Consider the following 20,458-nt stretch of genomic DNA (forward strand, 5'->3'; position numbering starts at 1 on the left):
CATTCTAATGAAGTGAGCATTCATTCATTTACAATTCTTTTTTTCTTTCTCTTCTGAAACTAAAATGGTATCAGAGTCAACCGATTGTTGAGCTCTTCTTCCTCTTCGCTTCTCTTCTTCTTCTTTGTTTCCTCTACTTCTCCATGGCTCGAGGAGGAGGAACTCAAACTCGAAGTAACAAGAACAATGGAGTTGCAGCTGGTTCTAATCGATTTTCTTCCTTGGATGAAAGCAATAAGCTTCCTACTACCGATCCACGAAGTCCTTATTTTTTGTCCAATGGCGATAATGCATCTTCTTCGTTGGTTCCTAAAATTATCACTGATGCTGAGAATTATAGCTCCTGGGGTAGATCTATGATGGTTGCTTTAATGGTGAGAAACAAGATAAAATTCATCAATGGTGAATTACCAGAACCTGACGATGAAGATTACGAGTCATGGATTAGATGCAACAGCGTTGTTATATCGTGGATCCTCAACTCTGTATCTCCCACCATTGCTGATAGCATCATGTACATGGAAAATGCATAACAAATCTGGTGTGAATTACAAGAAAGGTTCCATTAGAAGATTGCTCCAGGAATTTTTGAAGTTAAAAGAAGTATGCAGACCTTAACTCAAGGATCTAATGATGTTACAACTTATTACACACGGCTTAAAGGACTTTGGGATCTACTTCAGGAATACAGACCACAATCGGTCTGTATTTGTGGAGCAATGAAAATAATTCAGAAGTACTAGGATGAAGATAAGGTACTCCAGTTCTTAATTGAACTTAATGAATCGTATCTGAATGCTAGATCTCAAATCCTTCTTCAAGATCCTCTTTCAAATGTTAATAAGGCTTTTGCTTGCATAATTCAAAAAGAGAAACAAAGAGGAATTATCATCCCTCAAGTTGAAAGCAATCAGTCTACTAATGAGAATTCCAATCAATTTACTAGAAGCACTCAAGGAAATCGAAGCAATAACAGGTCTAATAATAGATCTGATACTCGACCTATTTTCTCACACTGTGGAGTGCCTGGACATACTATAGCTAAGTGCTATAGGATCCATGGTTATCCACCTGGTCATCGACTATAGGGCAGGTTTCCTAGAGAAACACCTAACCAATCTGGTAATCAGCAAGGAAAGTCGATTGTTAATTTCATAGTAGGAAATAACAACAAAGAAAATGCCAATGGAGAGATGGATCTTGCTACTCAATGTCAGAAACTCATGAATTTGCTAACTCAGAAATTGCAGGGGACAGCTCCACCAGCTCCACAAACTGATCTGCCTGTTGTGTCAAATATTTTAGGTAAGATCAAATCTATTCCTAATTTTAGTTGGATCATAGATACTGGTGCCACACATCATGTGTGCTCCAATCTATCATTGTTTCATTCTATTCAATCTGACAGTAAAATTAAATCTGTAGGCTTACCTAATGGTTCCAACACCAGAGTTTCTTTTGTTGGGAGTGTCAATCTGTCAAATATCATGCTCACTGATGTGTTGTGTGTCCCTGAGTTTCATCATAATCTCATCTTTGTTTGTGCTTTATCCAACTCTACTAACTATTCCTTTCTATTTCTTCCTCAAAATGCATTATTCAGGATATCACCAAGAATCAAGTGATTGGGATGGGTGAGAGAGTTGGAAACCTTTATTACATATCTGAGCACAAGGCTCCTACTGTTTGTTCTTCTATTTCAGATTTTAGAATAAGTGATAAGAACCTATGGCATTATAGACTAGGTCATGCTTCTTGTGTAAAGAAACATCCATTGAATAAAAGTTTACATTTTCAATATTCCTATTGTCATGACTTTCATTGTTCTATATGTCATCTTGCTAAGCAAAGATAATTGCCTATCATTAGCAATCATAATTTGTCCAAACACTATATTGACCTAATACACATTGATATTTGGGGACCATACAACACTCCTACTGTTGAAGGTTTTAGGTATTTTATCACTATAATTGATGATTGTTCAAGATTTACTTGGATTCATCTCATCAAAAATAAATCTGATGCTCAATTTGCCATACCAGCCTTCATACAGCTTATTAAAACCCAATACAATGTTCAAATCAAGGGTCTTAGATCTGATAATGCCAAAGAATTACAATTTCCTGCATTATTCTCATCCTTAGGCATCATACACTAACATTCTTGTGTTCAAAGACCACAACAAAATTCTGTTGTGGAAAGAAAGCATCAGCATTTATTGAATGTTGCTAGAGACATTCTTTTTCAATCTCACATTCCTTTACCCTATTGGGGAGATTGCATAAGCACTGCTGCTTATCTTATAAATAGAACTCCCACACCTAATCTTAAACATAAATCCCCCTTTGAGATTTTGAATTCTAAAGATCCTAGTTATCAACATTTAAAGGCTTTTGGGTGTTTGTCCTATGCTTCCACATTATTAGGAGCTGGGAGATCTAAGTTCTCCCTAAGGGCTACTGCTTGCATTTTCCTAGGGTATCCCCCTGGAATGAAGGCACATAAATTGCTTGATCTCAGCACAAACAAAATTTTTTTCTCTAGAGATGTCATATTTCATGAGCATATTTTCCCTTTTCTAAACCAAGGTAATTTGCCTTCTGATTTTTCCAATTTTTTTGCTGTTGATGCTTCACAAAAACATACTGATGCTTTGAATTTCTATCCCTATGTTCCACCAGCACCTGAATCTAGTCCCAACTACCATGCCATTCCCAATGCACCAGAACCTGATACACCAAAATTCAATACACCAGTACAAGTTCCAAATTTTGATGCTCCTGAAACACCACTTCATATTCCTAATAATCCTGATGTTGTTGATATTTTAGCACCAGTTGCTAATACTAGACCTATAAGACACACTCAAAGGCCTACATATTTACAAGATTATCATTGTTTTTTGTCTACTAACAATGTTCAATCTCATGTCACTAAAGCTTCTACAGATCATCCTTTTTCCTGAAATAGTTGATTACAGCAGGCTGTCTCCTCAGTTTCGAGCTTTGGTTCTTTCCATCTCCAGTCACTTTGAGCCTCAATTTTATCATCAAGCCAAGGGCATTCCTGTGTGGGATAATGCTTTGAACCATGAGATCACAGCTCTTGAATCTAATGGGACTTGGATTATTGTTAGTCTTCCTGCTGGTCATCATGCAATTGGGTGCAAATGGGTTTATAGGATAAAATACAATGCTGATGGGTCCATTGGAAGGTTCAAAGCAAGGCTTGTTGTAAAGAGATTTAGTCAACAAGAAGGGATCGATTACAATGAGAATTTTTCCCTAGTTGCCAAGCTTGTTTCTGTCAAATTGATACTTGCTCTTGCTGCCATTAATAACTGGTTTTTGCAGCAATTTGATGTCAATAATGCTTTTCTCCATGGAGATTTTCATGAGGAAGTTTATATGACTATACCTCAAGGGTATAGTCCTAAGGGGGAGTTTCCACCTAATGTTGTTTGCAAGCTACAAAAATCAATCTATGGCCTAAAACAAGCTTCTAGGCAATGGTTTGAAAAATTCTCTACAACATTACTTGCTGAAGGTTTTCAACATTCGGCAACTGATCACTCATTATTCATACAACAACAAGGATCAAGAATCATAATCCTTCTTGTTTATGCTGATGATGTGATCATAGCAAGCAATAACATGGTTGTTGTCCAGAATTTAAAAACCAGATTGAATGACCAATTCAAGTTAAAAGATCTTGGTGAACTCAAGTATTTTTTGGGTCTTGAAGGTGCTAGAAATAACAAAGGTATATATCTTCTTGTCTCAAAGGCACTATGCTCTAAAACTCTTAAAAGATCTTGGACAATTAGGATGTGAGGCTGCTAACACACCTATGGAGGTAAATCTAAAACTCAGATTATAGGGAAGCTGCAGTACCTTACTATTACTAGACCAAATTTAGCATACACTGTCAACAAATTAAGCCAGTTTTTTTGTTTCCCCTAGAGTCACACATATTAATGCTGCTCAAAGAGCTTTACAATATATGAAAGGAACACCTAGAAAGGGGTTATTTTATCCTACAAATTCTGAAATCAAGCTCCAAGGGTACACAGATGCCCATTGGGCAGCTTATGTGGATACAAGAAGATCGACAACAGGATTTTGCATTTTCTTAGGCAATTCTCTGGTTTCCTGGAAAAGTATAAAAGCAATCTATAGTCTCAAGATCTTCAGCTGAAGCTGAGTATCGAGCAATGTCTAATACTACATGTGAATTGGTTTGGCTCTTGTCTATTTTGAAAAAGCTAAACATTGAACGTGTAGGACCTGCTATTTTGCACTGTGACAACAAAACAGCCCAACAGATTGCTGCGAATCCTGTTTTTCATGAGAGTACAAAGCACATTGAAATCGATTGTCACCTTGTAAGAGACAAAGTGCAAGAAGGAGTGATTAAAACTGCTCATATTTCTAGCAAAAATCAGATTGCTGATATTTGTACCAAGGCTTTGCTTCCTAGCCAATTTGAAACTCTCAAGAGCAAAATGGGAATTTGTAATATATCCTCTCCACCTTAAGGGGGAGTATTAAAGTGTTAGTTGTAAGGTGTTGAGTTTGTTACAAATTCTGTTATTAGTTAGAGTAGTTGGTTAGGTATTATGTTAGTTTGTTGTTGCTGAAGACTGAAGTGTGTGTATATAAAGTGTTGTACCTCCTCTGTTTCATTATAATGAAGTGAACATTCATTCATTTACAATTCTTTCTTTCTTTCTCTTTTGTAACTAAAAATATATATAATAATAATCTTATTGTATGTAGTCTAACAAATTATCTCTATTAATATGATTTCCTCATAGATAATATTGATTTAGAAGGCTTTGGTGATCTATGGCTTCTAGAGAGTACTCCAATTAGTCCTTGTGATGAATTGAATGTAAACCCTATTGATCTTCAGCAAGAAGTTTCTGCATTTGCCGAATTGTTAAGCAATATTAATGACATTAATGGAATATTACAACAAAATACTAAAGCTTCCTCACACTACCAAGATAGCAACTTTCCAACCATTCATGATCCTTGTCATGAAACTTCACATATATTTGATGTTGAACAAGGAAACAACATATGTACTTCTTATACTATTCCTCAAATAGACTCAAACTCCTTACTTGTCAATAATGACATGGAAAGAATATCATTTTTGTCTGATGACAAAAAATCAAAGTATGATGAAAAGCAATTGAGAGTTCAGCCAGAAGTCATTGAGGATTTAATGGTTAAGAAACAAGATCATAATGCTAAGGAGAAAATAAGAAGGATGAAGCTAAGTGAGACTTATATGGCTCTTGGTTCATTGCTTCCCACCAATTCTCGGCCATCAAAGGTTAATATATATATTAATTAAGATATGAGACTTGTATTATTTGATTTTTGTATCATGTGTTATGGAATGCATTTTAGAATTATATCAACACTTCTTTAAGTAGGTAAAATGTTGGAAGAATAATTTATAATGGTGACTCTTGAGTGCTATTTGTATAGTACTTTTTTAAATTCACTAAAAGAAAAGTCTAGTAGATATATATGAATTAAGATTTATAAAATTTCTTCCCATTAATTAAGATCATGAAGTAAGATTGATTGATCAGGAATGGAATACTAAATTTTTGGAGAAAGTTTTATAGAATGAAGGGTTGATATGATATATATACATTTCCATCTCAAACTTATAATTGGTCATGAGTGAATTAGGTACTTGTTGAGATTGTCTTTCTATCTTAAATGTATGATTTTTGATAGGTCTTAACTTTTCCAGTTGTTGGGCTTCAATACAAGGTAAGAGTAGACAAATTAAGTTGTATAAGGGTTAGAGAGAGAATGAGAAGGAAATATAACATAGTAGTGGAGTGAGGGATTTTGTAAATGGAGTTTAATCTCAAAATTAATTAATAATATGTAATATATATATATATATGGTCTTATAAATGAGCTTGTATATATCCTCATATCGATTTGATGATGTGGATACTCTAATATATATGGTATTAGAAATATGAAATTAATAAGTGGAGTATATCTTTGTATTTGTTCTTTATTTATTTTTTTCTTCAGAGTACTATATATATATTCTTGATGTATAATATATGAGATATTCTAATTTTTTTTATTATTTATTGTTGCATGATCATATTTGTTAAGCTAATCATGATTTAAATTAATTCATTAAAAATATTTACAAAACAAATAAACTAAATTATAATTGATTTAATTAAATTTTGTAGAAAAAATGGACAGCTCCAATCATAATCGACGAAGTTCTTGAATACATTCCAGAGATAGAGAAAGAGATTAAACAACTTACTCTCAAAAAGGAAGATATGTTATCAACCATTGACAACATGCAATCATTTATCAACAAAAATAATATGAATAATCAATATTCAGAAGTTGACTTTTTCACTATTTCAGTTAATGAAGTTAAGAAGAATCTTGAGTTCATCTTACAAATTATATGCATGCAAAGAGATCATGGAATGAGTTTGCTCTCAGGTTTATTACAAAGTATGGAATATGAAGGCTTATTCCTTATTAGTGCTTCGACTCTTCATATTTGTGATGAGAGAGTGTGCTACAATATTCATCTTCAGGTATTTGCCTTTTTTTTTCTTGTGGTATATAATAGTATATATATATAGGTTACCTACACACATATAAGTATCATATTTATCTTCAATTATCATTTAGAATGGTTAAATTATTTGCTAAACAGCACGAATAGTATCCAACGTAGAACATGAGTTGTTAAATCATTATTGCATAATTTAATATTAAATTTTATATATTTTAATTAAGTAATATTAAAATTACTTATTATTTATAAAAGTGCTGATATCTAACTATAATATTAAATGTTGAGAGAAGTGAGGCATATTCCTGCTGTAGACCAGATTGTTGATTGCCTTACCAAAGCCATATCCAATTCAAAGTTTCCTACTTTGAGGTCCAAACCCAGCATTGAAAGCTCCTCCAATCTGAGTTTGAGAGGGGATGTTGAGAGAAAGTTAGTTAAGGAGCCTTTAGCCTATAATGTTAGAGTAGTTAGTAACTAATTTTAGTTAGTTATATTTATAACAGAAATTAGTCGAATTCTGTGAGGTTGTTGGTTTGGTTTCATGTACACTAACTCACTCTATTTATAGGCTTGTATTCTTCTCTTTCAATTATATATAGAATATTTTTTATTCTTGAATCTTGACATTAAACACATTATTAAGGTATCAAATAATAATGCACTTTATAATAATCGTGTATGGAAAAATACTACAAGGTGATAATTAGATGATTGATAATGTGTGTAAAGTATAGACATGCATATATATATGCATGAACATTGTTTTTAAGTTAATAAATTTATCAGTTTAAATAAGATATCAAACATTGATATTAGGATATGACTTGTGAGTGTAAATGTATATTGGTTTTTGAACCTAAATATATAAATTAAAAAATAAAAACTTTAACTACTCATTAGTTGTTGTTGTACAAATATTTTAAGTGTTAAGAAATTCATAAAGATCATAACATTTTGATAAAGACTTTGGATTTGTAGGCTCAATGCAGTGATGTTGTTGGCAATAGTCAACTTTGTGATGTTCATAGTGTTTATGGTAACACTATAACAATAGTAGAATTATTTTAGTTTTGTGTAATTTTATGTGAATATTTTACTCCATTAATAATGTCTCATCTTTATTGTTTTTGTTCAGTAGAAATAGTATTAAAAAAATATGTTCAATATTTAACAATTAATTATAGGTGAAGATCTTTCTCCACAATCTTTTACCTACAAATAAAAATTATTTGTTTATTTGTAGGTAAAGACTTTTAGTTACATTTAAATGATTTTTATCTACACTTATGTTTTGTAGGTAAAGACCTTATTTTCTTGTAGTGTAAGAATATATATGAAATGTTCATTTATCAAAATTAGTTCTAAAATAAAATCACGGATCAAGAATTTTCTAACTCTCAAAGGCATTTTTTGATCTAAACTGGTCTAACCAATGGTGAGCCCTATCATATTTACACAAATAAAATAAAAAAAAATAATAATAGAAAGCCTTTCAAAAAAAAAAAAATTTGATTACCCAAACTATTAATATTCAATCAAATATAATCTAGATAGTTAGGTACCTAATCCGTATGATGTTTTTATAATCAATTCAAATATTACAAAATTTTAATTGATAGGAAAATAAGTAGATAATTAATTTGTATTGGTTTGTACCTATTTCTTTTCAAGAAAAAATTAAAATACATGCTCTAGTTAATGCACTGGATAGCTGATTAATATTAACAACTACAATTTGTTTTTAGCTTACAGTGTTTGACAATAAAGTTTGCATACTCATAATAATTTGAACTTTGTTTCTACATCTTTAGATGCTCATACAAGCCTTTTTGAAATTTAAAAATTAACTATTGATCATCCAAAAGCATGTGAATCTACATCCTTAATATGTAGTAATAAACTTTTTAACTCTCAAACTAATTGAGGTTTATGCTAATTAATATCTATTATTTTATACAGATGAAGAATGAATCTTCAAATTCAATTATGAAAGAAGAAGATTGCTCTTTAATGTTAAAGGAAAAGGTGGTTACTTGGTTAAGTAAGTCAATTAATTAAACTTCGTTTGTTTATCGCCATGAATAATCAACTTTAACAAAAAGCTATTTTTTGAAAGAAAAAAAAAATCTTATAAATTAATTTGTGCATATATATTATTTAGTATGTATTGCACACATATATATAATTTATTATAATATGATTTAATCTTATCTTAGTGTAATTTTTTGTTTTTGTTTTTGTAATGAACTGGGAGAATAATAATACTGTATAAATTTAGGCTACATAGTACACAGTTAAAATCAGTATGTCTTGAATTTGTGATGACATAAAACTTTTGAAATTGTATAAATATGTAGCAGTATATGCTTAATTACTTTTTAATTGTAATGTTTTTTTAATCATGTTGTATCATGCTGGATATTATAATTAAAGTAATTAATGTTCCATTAGAGTAAATATTTTTTAGTAGGTAATTAATGTTTGAAATATTTAATATTTGTTAAATTATTTAGTACAGTGTAATGCATTCATACAAATAGAATATGAAGTGTTTTTTATTTTGAGAGAACTAGAATATAATATATTAATAATAGTAAAATTTATTTTTTTCACAAGAATCTATCGATCCATATGGTTAAGGTGCCATTTGGTAACACTTTTGTTTTTTAATTTTTTAATCACAAAATGAAAGTAAAATTTTTGTTTTCAAAAAATTTATTTTTGAAAAACAAAAATGCGTTCTGTAACCACTTTTGTTTTTCAATTTTAAAAACAGAAAACAAAAATGTGTTCTGTAAAATTCATTTTTATTTTTATTTTTTGATTTTATTTAAGTCGGGTCTATGTCCGGGGTTGGATTCGGGTTCAAGTCAAAAGTCGGGTTCAGCGCCAGGGCCGTGGAGAGGGGATTTGGGTCCGGGTCTGGTCGTAATCCAAAAGATTGATTAAGAAAAAAAAAACTGTTTAAAAAAATATTGAAAGTGATTTTTTTTTGTTTTTAAAATTTTGATTTCTAATTATAAAATTGAAAAGTAAAAACAGTTTTATAGAACATGTTTTTGAAAAATATTTTTACTTTTCTACTTTTAAAAACAGAAAACTGATTAAAAAAGTGTTACCAAACGCCACCTAAGTTAACCAAACAATACAATCCGATTGACAACAATAATTTAACTAATTCAAAGGTGGAAAAGGTTCATGTTTTGTGTGCGAAAAATTTGGACAGTATGCTAAAGATTGTAAGCATAGAAAAGATTTTAAGAGCCCCAAAGTAAATATTATCAAGGAGGATATCATTGCTACTCTTAGTGAGGTGAATTCCATGGCAGGGAAAATTAAGGGATGGTGGTATAATACATGTGCCACCGTTCATACCACATATGACAAATCATTGTTCAAGACCTTTAAAGACTCAAAGGGTAACCATGAGATCCAAATGGGCAATGAGGTCAAATCAAAGGTACTATGCAAGGCTACCATTGATGTGTTTTTTTCCTCCAGTAAGAAAGTCACATTGGTAAATGTGATTTATGTGCCCAACATGAATAGAAACTTGATAAGTGGTGACTTACTTAAAAAACTCGGTAATAAGGTTGTTTATGAATTTGGTAAGCACATACTTATGAAGTCTAATGTATTTTTGGGCAAGGGGTACTCTTGTGAGGAAATGGTGAAATTGTGCACCAATGATGTAACTTTTAATGTTAGCAATAATAAAGCATCTACTCCACTTATATGATTGAGTAGAATTTTTTATTTTTATGGCATCTTAGATTAGCTCATATTGGTTTTTCTACTATGAAAAGAGTTAAAAAAAAATGTGGCATGATTGATTGTGATATAAGAAATTATGATAAATGTGAAACTTGTGTAAAAGCAAAGATGATTAAAAAACTTTTTTCAAATGTTGTGAGAAATTCAAAATTGTTAGATTTAATTCATAGTGAATTGTGTGAATTAAATGGAATTCTAACTAGAGGTGGTAAAATGTATTTTATTACTTTTATTGATGACTACAAAAATTATATTTGGCAACACCTAATCAACAACACTTAATAAAAAAGTGTTGTGAATTTACTTCTTTATATAGTTGATCACACTTAAAATTAAAGTGTTGCTAAATAATTCATACATTTTTAAATTTGTATTTCAAAATCAATTTAATTATAATAAACAATAGTAACACTCATAGATAAGTGTTGTTAAATAATATTTTATGTATATAAAATAAATAAATAAATGCCATATTTAATTCTAAAACTAATTAATTTAAGTTGAACTAGTGAATTGTAACTTCTTCTTCTTATATGTACCAGCTAAGTACCATGAAAAAAAAAAAAAAAACTATCCCACTTTGTACAAGTTAAAATAACCATACATATATGAAGGTATCATCGAAAAATTTAATGGAGACCATTGGAACTTATCTCTATCTATAATGGTTATCTTTTTGCCTAATGTTTCTTCTTAATTTTTAGTTTCTATTTATTTATGATATATCTATCATGATAATTTTAATCAAATACTTCTAAAATTATCTTTATGTGTGGTAGATTCTTCGTCACTTATACTTGGATAGTATGAAAACGACTACAATTAGGTAAAACTATATATAGACATTATTCTAATTAGTTAATATATCTTTTGAGTTTTATTATTAATTTGTTCGGAATTTTATACATATATATATATATATATATATGCTTATTGAATTCTTGAAGCTTATACATTTAAATCAGTGAGCTTTTATTTTAAGAATTTTTTTGCTTTAGTTGTTAACTGTACAATGATTTTGATTTTTCTAACTATTAATTTATGTTTGCATAAGTCTTGCTTGAAGAATTCTTCAAAGAATATTGTAAGTTCTGTTGCCTAGGTATTTGAGAACTGCTCAATTATACATGACACTCATGTAATAAAGAAAAATAAATTATCATTGATAATTTATACTAATACTTCTTTCCTTCTTATTGTAGTGTTTCTCGCACAAACATATATATACATCATGGAATGGAGAACTACAGTGCTCTACCCTAGAACAACAAGAAATTAATGGAGGTTTTCAGAGAAAATAATAGTTTAGTAGATTATTTTTTATTTTGGAGTGCTATGTATTTAATAGACTAAAAATATTTAAAATTTTTGTAATGTTAAAATATAATTGTAAACTTTCATGATTTTAATGTAAACAAAATATTTTTTGTTTGTTTTTGAATATTAAAAAAAAAAAAAAAGATTAAATTCCATAAAATTATTTGAAATAATTAAATAACATAATTTTCTATATTAAAAAATTAAATTATAAATTTAATTAGAAAATAATAATTAATTTCATTTGATTAAATTTTGAAAATTATTTATGGCAACACTTTTAAAGGAAATGTTGTCATATATGTTTTTAAAGTAATAAGATATGGTAACACTTTTTTAAGTGTTGTTTAATGCTAATATTTTTGGCAACACTCTAGGAGGCAACACTTTTATAAGTGTTGTCTTTTAATTTTCTTTAGTTAAAAAAAAGTGTTGTTAATTGTATTTTTTCTAGTAGTATGTATATTTGAGAAAGAAAAAGGATGAGGCCTTTGGTGCTTTTAAGATCTTCAAAGCAGAGGTTGAAAATCAACTTAACATAAAAATAAGAGTGTTGAGAAGTGATAGTGGAGGTGAATGTTGGAATTATTTTACCAGGATCTAGATTTACTAACAAGTATGTTATTAACATCCTAAATATGAACTTCTAAAACGATATGAAATAAACACATATAAAGTATTAGAAACCTTACAGTGGTTGCAGCGGAATATAATGTCTCCTTCTACTCAGATTAACCCTTGTATCATTTCTATAGCAGAGTATCACCAAGATCTGAGTCTAAATCTCCTTCTCTTGAAACTGGATTCTTCGCAGCCTTACACACCATGATTGAGTACCACTTGATGTGTGTGGGCACTCACTCTTTCACTATAGGCTTTGGTTTAGAAGAGTCGAAGAGAGAGAGAGAGAGGGGTTTCGGCTAGGGTAGTGAGAAGAGGCTTGAAAATTTTTACTGAAGGAATGAGATGCATCATCTTTTCCCTTAAGCCATCACTACCTATTTATAGAAAACCACTTAGGGTTAGGTTAGATTTAATTAGCATTAAAATAATAGAAAAATAAAGTGGCAAAACCAATCCCTAGTGGCCGGCCATGGATAGTATTGGGCCCCACTTTGTAATTTTGCCATTCTTTGCAAATTACTAATAAGCACCAATAATATTTTCATATTTTAATATTTTTCAACCTTCTTCTCTTGGTGGTAAAATTAAAAATAAGCACAAACATATAAGGTAAATACTAATTACAGCCCATTTCATCTTCTTTTTATTTTATCTATATTTTTCTTTTTTAAAAATAAATAAAAAAAATTATTAATATTCTCCCAAAATAAGTTTGTTAGAGAGATATGTGGCTAAGATGATTTTTTTAATTTAAAAAGAGATTATTAATATTTAAAAGATTGTTTAATTTTTTGGGTTTAATTATTGGTTTATTTGTTAACGGGAGATCAAACCTAATCGTTAAATTTAACAGAATATTCTTTTATTTTTAAGTATATTCTGTTAAACCAAGAAATGCAGTTAGATAGACACTTTTAATATATAAAGATAATAATGTGAATTCGTAATATTCCTTATTCAGATCAGATTCGAATGTTTTTTTTTTTTTTGAAGTCTCTTTAATTTTTATATATATATAATTTCACCAAATATTAGCACTGAAAGTGTTATTATACTTTATTTTAATCAATAGATGATTCAAATGGTATAGTATATAAAATACAAGATTTTTTTTTTTTTTTTGAAAAGTATAAAATACAAGATTTAAAGATTTAAAATAATATTCAAAAGTCGGTTTATTACATTTTTCATCTTTTCATTTATTATTGTTTCAATCGGTCACTTTTTATTTAATTTTCATAAAAAACGACACTTCTCTATAAAACGACAATATTATTTGGAAACGACAATAATATTAGAAAACGACATCATTTATAGAAACCGACAGTTGTCTCAAACAATACGACAGAGATCTTTAAAAACGCCAACGCCTTAAGGGTAATAGAACAACATTGAAAAACGACAACTTTGGTTTTTATTTTAGCATAAGAAACGACAATTATCTGGAAACACAAACAAATTAATAAAAAAAAAACACATTGGTAAAACACGTAACTTAAAAATAGAAAGAATATTTCCAGCCAAAAATAAAAATAATAGAAAGAATAAAGAAAGAAAAGGTTTGGGTGTTAATGAGAATTAATTAATGAATAATAAATATATATAGTTGATTAAGTAAAGCAGCAAATTAGCTTAAATGAATGTGCACAGTCGGTCACGTTAAGTATACTGTTAGTGCTCTAATATAAATATAATATATATGTGTATATATATATTAAACCCCAATACAATACAACACCCAATTTGTGTATAAATATACATATAATATACGTTTGACACTTGACATAATTTATATATGAAAAATGCAAGTTGTCTAACCAAAATGTGTCTAGCTTTTACGTAAATAATATACATAAACATAATTAGGTACACGTGTGCCCAACATATAAATGAATAAGTATATATATATATATAGAAGTATATATATGTGTTTCATTCATGAACTACACTAACTTAATTACTGCATATATTATTTATATATATATATTTGTGTTTGCTCATCAAGTGATAACCATGAACCCACCAGATACTCGATGGTCGGTACTCCACTCCACACCACACCAATGCATCCTATAGTTTCAGCACCACCTATATATATATATATATATATATATATTTTTCTATATAGAAAACCACTTAGGGTTAGGTTAGATTTAATTAGCATTAAAATAATAGAAAAATAAAGTGGCAAAACCAATCCCTAGTGGCCGGCCATGGATAGTATTGGGCCCCACAAGGCCTACGACAAAATGGAATGGAGTTTTCTTGGATAAAGTCCTTTGTGCTAATGGATTTAATGATAGAAGTCAAAAGCTCTTGACGGCGTGTGTAACAAGTGTATCTTATGCGGTTCTTTTGAATGGTTGCCCCCTCAAAAAGTTCATCCCTCAGAGAGGTTTGCGTTAAGGAGATCCGCTTTCTCCGTTATTATTTCTCCTTTGCCAAGAAGTTTTATCGAAGCATATTGTTAAGGCGAAAGAAAGAGGTCTTATCCATGGTATCAAGATTGCTCAATCAGCTCCCCTGGTGTCCCACCTTATGTTTGCAGATGATATTATCCTCTTCACCCGTGCCAATGTGAACGATGCCCAGAAGTTGATTGAATGCCTCTTAACTTATGAAAAATGGTCGGGTCAATCGTGTAGCAAATCCAAGTCCAGTGTGCTCTTCTCGAAAAATTTGAGTAGCGGAAGGAAAGACAATATCCTGGGTATCCTTAACATTGATCAAGTTCGTGGAGTAGAGAGGCACTTGGGTAATCCATTTATTTTCAAAAGAAGGAAAAAAGATGATTACATGAGGCTTAAGGAAAGTATGTTGAAGAAATTAGAAGGGTGGAAGATGCAACTCCTCTCTTATGTCGGGCGACTAACCTTAATCAAGTCAGTGACCTCGTCGATGCCAATCTATGCTATGTCCACTACCAAGATCCCTATCGCTAGTTGTCGGGAACTAGATTCATTGATGAGAAAGTACTGGTGGTTAGGGAATGTAGACAGGAATATATATCTGGCTCTTAAGGCTTGGGATCAGATTTTTCAACCAAAAGCTTCAGGAGAGTTGAGGTTAAGAAGATGTGAATATATGAATAAAGCCTTATTGTCAAAGTTGGCTTGGAGTCTTGAAACTAAAGAAGAGAGACCTTGGGTCTCTTGTTTGCTGAAAAAATATTGCAAGTATGAGAATTTCTGGTGTGTGAACCATAAAGTAACGATTCATTCCAATGGAAATGTATTCTGGAGACGAGAGAAACGATTCTCAAAGGCTCGATTTCAGTTGCTGCTTTGGGAGAGTCCATTAATTTTTGGCTTCAGCCATGGATTCCTTGGTTGGAGTATCAAGAGTTTGTGGAATTGATTAATAGCATGAGGAATAGAGGATATACAATTCAGTCTCTGGCAGACGTTTCGACAGGCAATGGTTGGAATGTGGAGTTGATTTTGTAGATTTTTGGCTCTAACTTGGGAAATCGTATCCTCAACATTCCAAGGATACCTTCCCCATTCCTAGATCAGGTATATTGGAAGAATAATCAGAGAGGGTTGTTCTCAGTTAAAGCAGCCTATGGTGTGGAGCATTATTGGAGGTTTGCCCCAGCTAAAGACATTTGGAAGTGGATTTGGGATGTGGGAATTCAACCTAGAGTTTCAGTGCTGCTTTGGAGAATTTTGAATGAGGCTATTCCTACCAAGAATCTATTGTATTTTATGCACGATAAAGTCTGTAGCCTTTGTGAAGTTGAAGAGGAAAGTGCATTTCATCTGTTTTGCAGATGTAGTTTCTCTAAATCCATCTGGTTTGGAAGAAGATTTCCAATGAGGATTGATAATATCCCAAGAGATACCTTGATAAGTTTGCTGGAAAATCTGATTTCTATTTCGACTGGTGTTAGTAGAAATGAGATGCTTAATTATATTGGTTGCTTTTTTTCTTAAAATTTGGCAACAGAAGAATGCTTTCTACATTAATAACACTCTTGTCAACCCTTCCTTTGCCTTGGAAAAAAATTGAAAAAGGATATTTGGAACTTCAGAACATGATTACCTCCAACAGGGAAGGATACTTTGAGACTAACCCTGCCATGGAGAGCTTGGAAAATGCTATGATCTTGGGGCCGTGTGACAAGCATGCCTGTCATGTTCTCTTCACAGATGCTTCGTGGGTGCGGGGGGAAGCTGACATTGCAGAAATTAGCATTGACACCTCCTCTGGTAGCTAGTTTGTTAAATCACAGAAACTTCAGTTGCAATTAGCTTTGGAAGCTGAATTTAGAGCAATTCTCCTTGCTCTGTCCTCGGCAGTTGAGTTAGGCTGGTGAGAGGTGCACATTCTCCGAATTCGAAGATGGTAGTTCAAGCTTTAACTTCAAGAGAAGGAATCCCTGACTTGAAGGTGTCTAGTGTGTTTTTTTCAATAGTCAATGTAACCAAAAAGTTCCTTGGTTGTAGGAAGAGCATTGGTTCAAACCAGAAATTAATAAAATCAAGGTAAACGTGGATGGTGTAATTTTTCACAGCAACGGATCTCATGGTATTGGAGCAGTGGCTCGAGATAGTGATGGACAATTGATTGAAGCTTTCACTACTCTGAAATGTGGAGTTGTTCAACCAGCCGTTGTTGAAGCTTTTGGAATTAAGGAGGCCTTGAGTTGGATCAAGTCTAAGGGATGGTCTAATGTTATTGTTGAAACTGATTCAATTGTGTCAGTTCAAGCACTTTCTAGTTCTCTTTTTATGCCTTCTATTTTTGGTTTGTTAATTTCGGATTGTAAAAGTTTGTTAAATTGTTTGGTTAATGTTTGTGTGTCTTTTGTTCCGCGATCTGCTAACAGAACCGCCCATTGTTTGGCTCGGGGTTCTTGTTATTGGTCTGATCGCATCTTCAATGTCAGCAATGTTCCTACTGCTGTACATTATGCTATAATGGCCGATTTGGCTATTATAAGTTAATGAAGTTCACCTTCTATTCAAAAAAAAAAAAAGTTCCTTGTTTGTAGTTTCTTTTTTATCAACCGAAGTTTTAACACTGGTAGATGGTGTAGCTAAAAAAGCTAGAGTTGCTAGCGAGTTGGCTATTTTGTATCAAAGGGAGGGTAGTCCCATTGTGATTCCCATCTACTTTCTTAATCAATGAAAAAGTAGTTCTTTCAAAAAAAAATTACACAAAATTTCTTTAAATTGAAGTAAAGTATTATTTGTTAACTGCAAAGACAATTGTAACCCCATCAAAAACATAATATTTTATGGCACGTTTACTATACAGTATTCAGAATTGAAATAAAGTAATTGAAAAATATAACGTAATAAATGAAGAATAATTGGAATTAATATTTGTAATATGTTGTTTACTAAAAATTTTTATAAATGGAATGATAGTGATCTATCTTGTTTACCTTATCAGGAAAAGTCATCGAAATGCTTAAATTGACTAAATTATCCTTTTGAGTTAAACTATAGTATATGCTAGTAATTTTGTAAGAAATATTTTAAAGAATAAAAGTGTTATTATAAATTTAATATTAAAATATAAAATAGAAATAAATAAAATCCATACCATTAATTGCATTCCTTAAAAATTTGGTAGGCAAAGTTGTCTCTTTCTTTTCTCCTTTATTTAATCAAGTTCTTTCTTTCCTCAATTTAATAAATTAAATAAATAAATAAATGTAAGGGAATGACTTACTTTCTATTGATTCTCATTGCTTATTAATAAATATGTCATTAAATCGAACAACACAAGCCGGTAATAAAAACCAGATACAATAAGTATAAATCTTATTTTTTTAATTGTACGTGGGTCTGAATTATATGACACCCTGTGAAAGAAGTACAATAATAAGTATATGACTTTATAGAACTGTATATAACAATAAATAACATAATATGTAGAGCATAACTAAATCTACTGCTATACAAGGCAGGTTGGAATCGGGCGCCATATATATATGAGTAATATATATTTTTATTATTATTATTGTTAGTATATATGTTTTGATATATATTTTTTTGTTATACGGTATATTATTATTTTTTAAATAATATTTAAATTCTATCTTTTATTGTACTTTTGCTGACATGATGTATAATTTTATTAGCATTTTATATATTTTATTTTTATTTGTTGTTATTATATATATATTTCTACTGCAATGTATATATTTTTTATTATATGGTATATAATAAATTTTATTGTATAGCATATTATTTTATTTTAGATCATGAATGTTTAGGTTTTATTTTATTATATATAAAAGGTGATATATAATTTTGTTAATATGGTATATATAATATTTTTAATAATATTATATTATTTTGTTGTTTTATTTTTTATTGTAGGTATATGTGTTTTGTTGTATTTTTTTTTTTTTTTGAAAATTAACGTTCATTAATCATAAAGTTAGACCTCGCGGTCATTACATAAAATATTCATATGTATAGATGCTACATCAAAGCACCCAAAACGGTTGTGGGAAAACGCCCATCTGGCCACATTGTGAGCCATAAAATTACAAGTTCTGGCAGTAATACATAGTAAACAACTAACAAAAGATGAAATGATTCTATTACAAAATAAGGAATAGTTCTCAATTTCCCATCTAGGGTCGAAGCCATTGAGCCAATTGATCACTACCTTAGAATCGCTTTCAACTAGGATGAAATTATGTCCTTTGTCCTTTGCCACTTCAAGCACCAAACAAACTGCAGCAGCTTCACCACAAAGAGCGTCTGAAAAGTCCAGTTTTGTCGTGTACACCCAAATCACCTTACTCAGATCTCTTGCGATGACTGCTACACATGAATGCTCCCCATCCACTCTAACATCACAGTTTAGTTTAATCCAGTCCTGAGGGGGAGGCTCCCAGACAACGAGTTGGTTTGGTGCAGGAGATGGGATGAGAGAATCTCTGTAGACCGCATAAGAGTGAGAAATAAAGTCAATACATTGATTCACATTATCAATCCTCTGGTTATGTACCTTATCATTTCGGACCCGCCAGATCGTGTCTATCACAGTAGAGGCATAAAGAAACACCTCATCAGTATTTATGTTTCTGCTCTTTAGGTTCCATAAAAATTTAATCCAGTCCCACATACGGATCCCTGTTCCTGAGACAGGAAAGATACCCCAAGGTGAGGACTGCCAAAGGTGGAAAGCCAGGTCCCAATGAAGGAATAGGTGCTCCATGGTTTCCTCCTCCATTCCACAAATAGGGCATGGGTTGTCGGTAATGTGGAAACGTTTGAGTAGGGCCCCCCGAGTTGGGAGAGTGCTTGAAAGGACACTCCACCACATAACTTTGTGGCGCTCTAGAATTTTGTTGTTCCATATTTTGTTCCAAAGAGAAGGAGCCACATCATAGTGTGGGGCTCGTTTCATTGCTGGAATTAAGTATGTCGATTTACTGGTAAATTGACTACTTCCTTCTTTGGTCCACACCCAGTGATCACTCCCCTGGCCCAAGGGTTGGCCCCCTTTCAAAATGGCGGTAACAGTTTCTTGATTAAAGAAGTCGTTCAGTTTAATCATGTCCCAATCACCAGTTTCCGTCAGAAGTTCGGACACCATAGTAAAATTCTGCGATTGGTTACTAGTCGTAGTTGGGTAGAACCCTTGACCATGCATGATCCAAGGGTCCTCCCAGATCCTCGTATCTTTACCATTAGTAACCACTTTACAGGCCCCACTCCTAACGATCTCAGTTGCTTTCACCAAACTTTTTCAAAACTAAGAATCAGAAACTTTAGCTCTGCACTTAAGGATATTTTGGCCTCTAAGATACTTGGCTTCAAGAATTTTACAACATAAAGATTGACAACCTGTAAGGATTTCCAGCCCCATTTAGCCAAAAAGGTCTGGTTCATCTCTTTTGTTTTCCTAAAACCCAGACCTCCCTGAGATTTAGGCAGGAAAATTTTGTCCCAAGCCTTCTAGTGAATTCCATGATTACCTTTTTTGAAACTCCACCAGAAGTCACGGACCAGGCCATCAATTTTCGAGCACAAGTGGTTAGAAAGCTTGGTAGATTGCATGGCATATACAGGCATAGCCAGGCCAACATATTTGATCAGGGTGGCCCTACCAGCCTTAAATAGTGCTCTTGCCTTCCACTCCTGAAGTTTGGACGTTAGGTTATCCAAAATGAAGTGAG

General features: G+C 31.6%; 2 protein-coding genes across 2 annotated transcripts; one reads left to right on the top strand and one right to left on the bottom strand.

The window, feature by feature from the left end:
* The first annotated feature begins 16,653 nt into the window (after positions 1-16,653).
* LOC133039316 (uncharacterized) lies at positions 16,654-17,258 on the top strand. The gene is made up of 2 exons (XM_061118182.1): positions 16,654-16,701; positions 16,758-17,258. The coding sequence occupies exons 1-2, from the start codon at positions 16,654-16,656 to the stop codon at positions 17,256-17,258; spliced, it is 549 nt and encodes a 182-aa protein (XP_060974165.1).
* A 1,556-nt stretch (positions 17,259-18,814) lies between these two features.
* On the bottom strand, positions 18,815-19,875 carry LOC133039317 (uncharacterized). The gene is made up of 2 exons (XM_061118183.1): positions 18,940-19,875; positions 18,815-18,823 (listed from the first exon to the last, which is right to left on the bottom strand). The coding sequence occupies exons 1-2, from the start codon at positions 19,873-19,875 to the stop codon at positions 18,815-18,817; spliced, it is 945 nt and encodes a 314-aa protein (XP_060974166.1).
* Between the last annotated feature and the right edge of the window lie 583 nt (positions 19,876-20,458).

This window comes from Cannabis sativa, chromosome 6 (genome assembly GCF_029168945.1).
Source record: "Cannabis sativa cultivar Pink pepper isolate KNU-18-1 chromosome 6, ASM2916894v1, whole genome shotgun sequence".
In the NCBI taxonomy this organism is placed as follows: domain Eukaryota; kingdom Viridiplantae; phylum Streptophyta; class Magnoliopsida; order Rosales; family Cannabaceae; genus Cannabis; species Cannabis sativa.

Excerpts from the sequence above, each read along its gene's own strand:
- LOC133039317 (XM_061118183.1), bottom strand. The coding sequence starts at position 19,875 with ATGGTGTCCGAACTTCTGACGGAAACTGGTGATTGGGACATGATTAAA.
- LOC133039316 (XM_061118182.1), top strand. The coding sequence starts at position 16,654 with ATGGTAGTTCAAGCTTTAACTTCAAGAGAAGGAATCCCTGACTTGAAG. Across the intron at positions 16,702-16,757 it reads AAGGAATCCCTGACTTGAAG|GAAGAGCATTGGTTCAAACC; the intron begins GTGTCTAGTGTG and ends CCTTGGTTGTAG.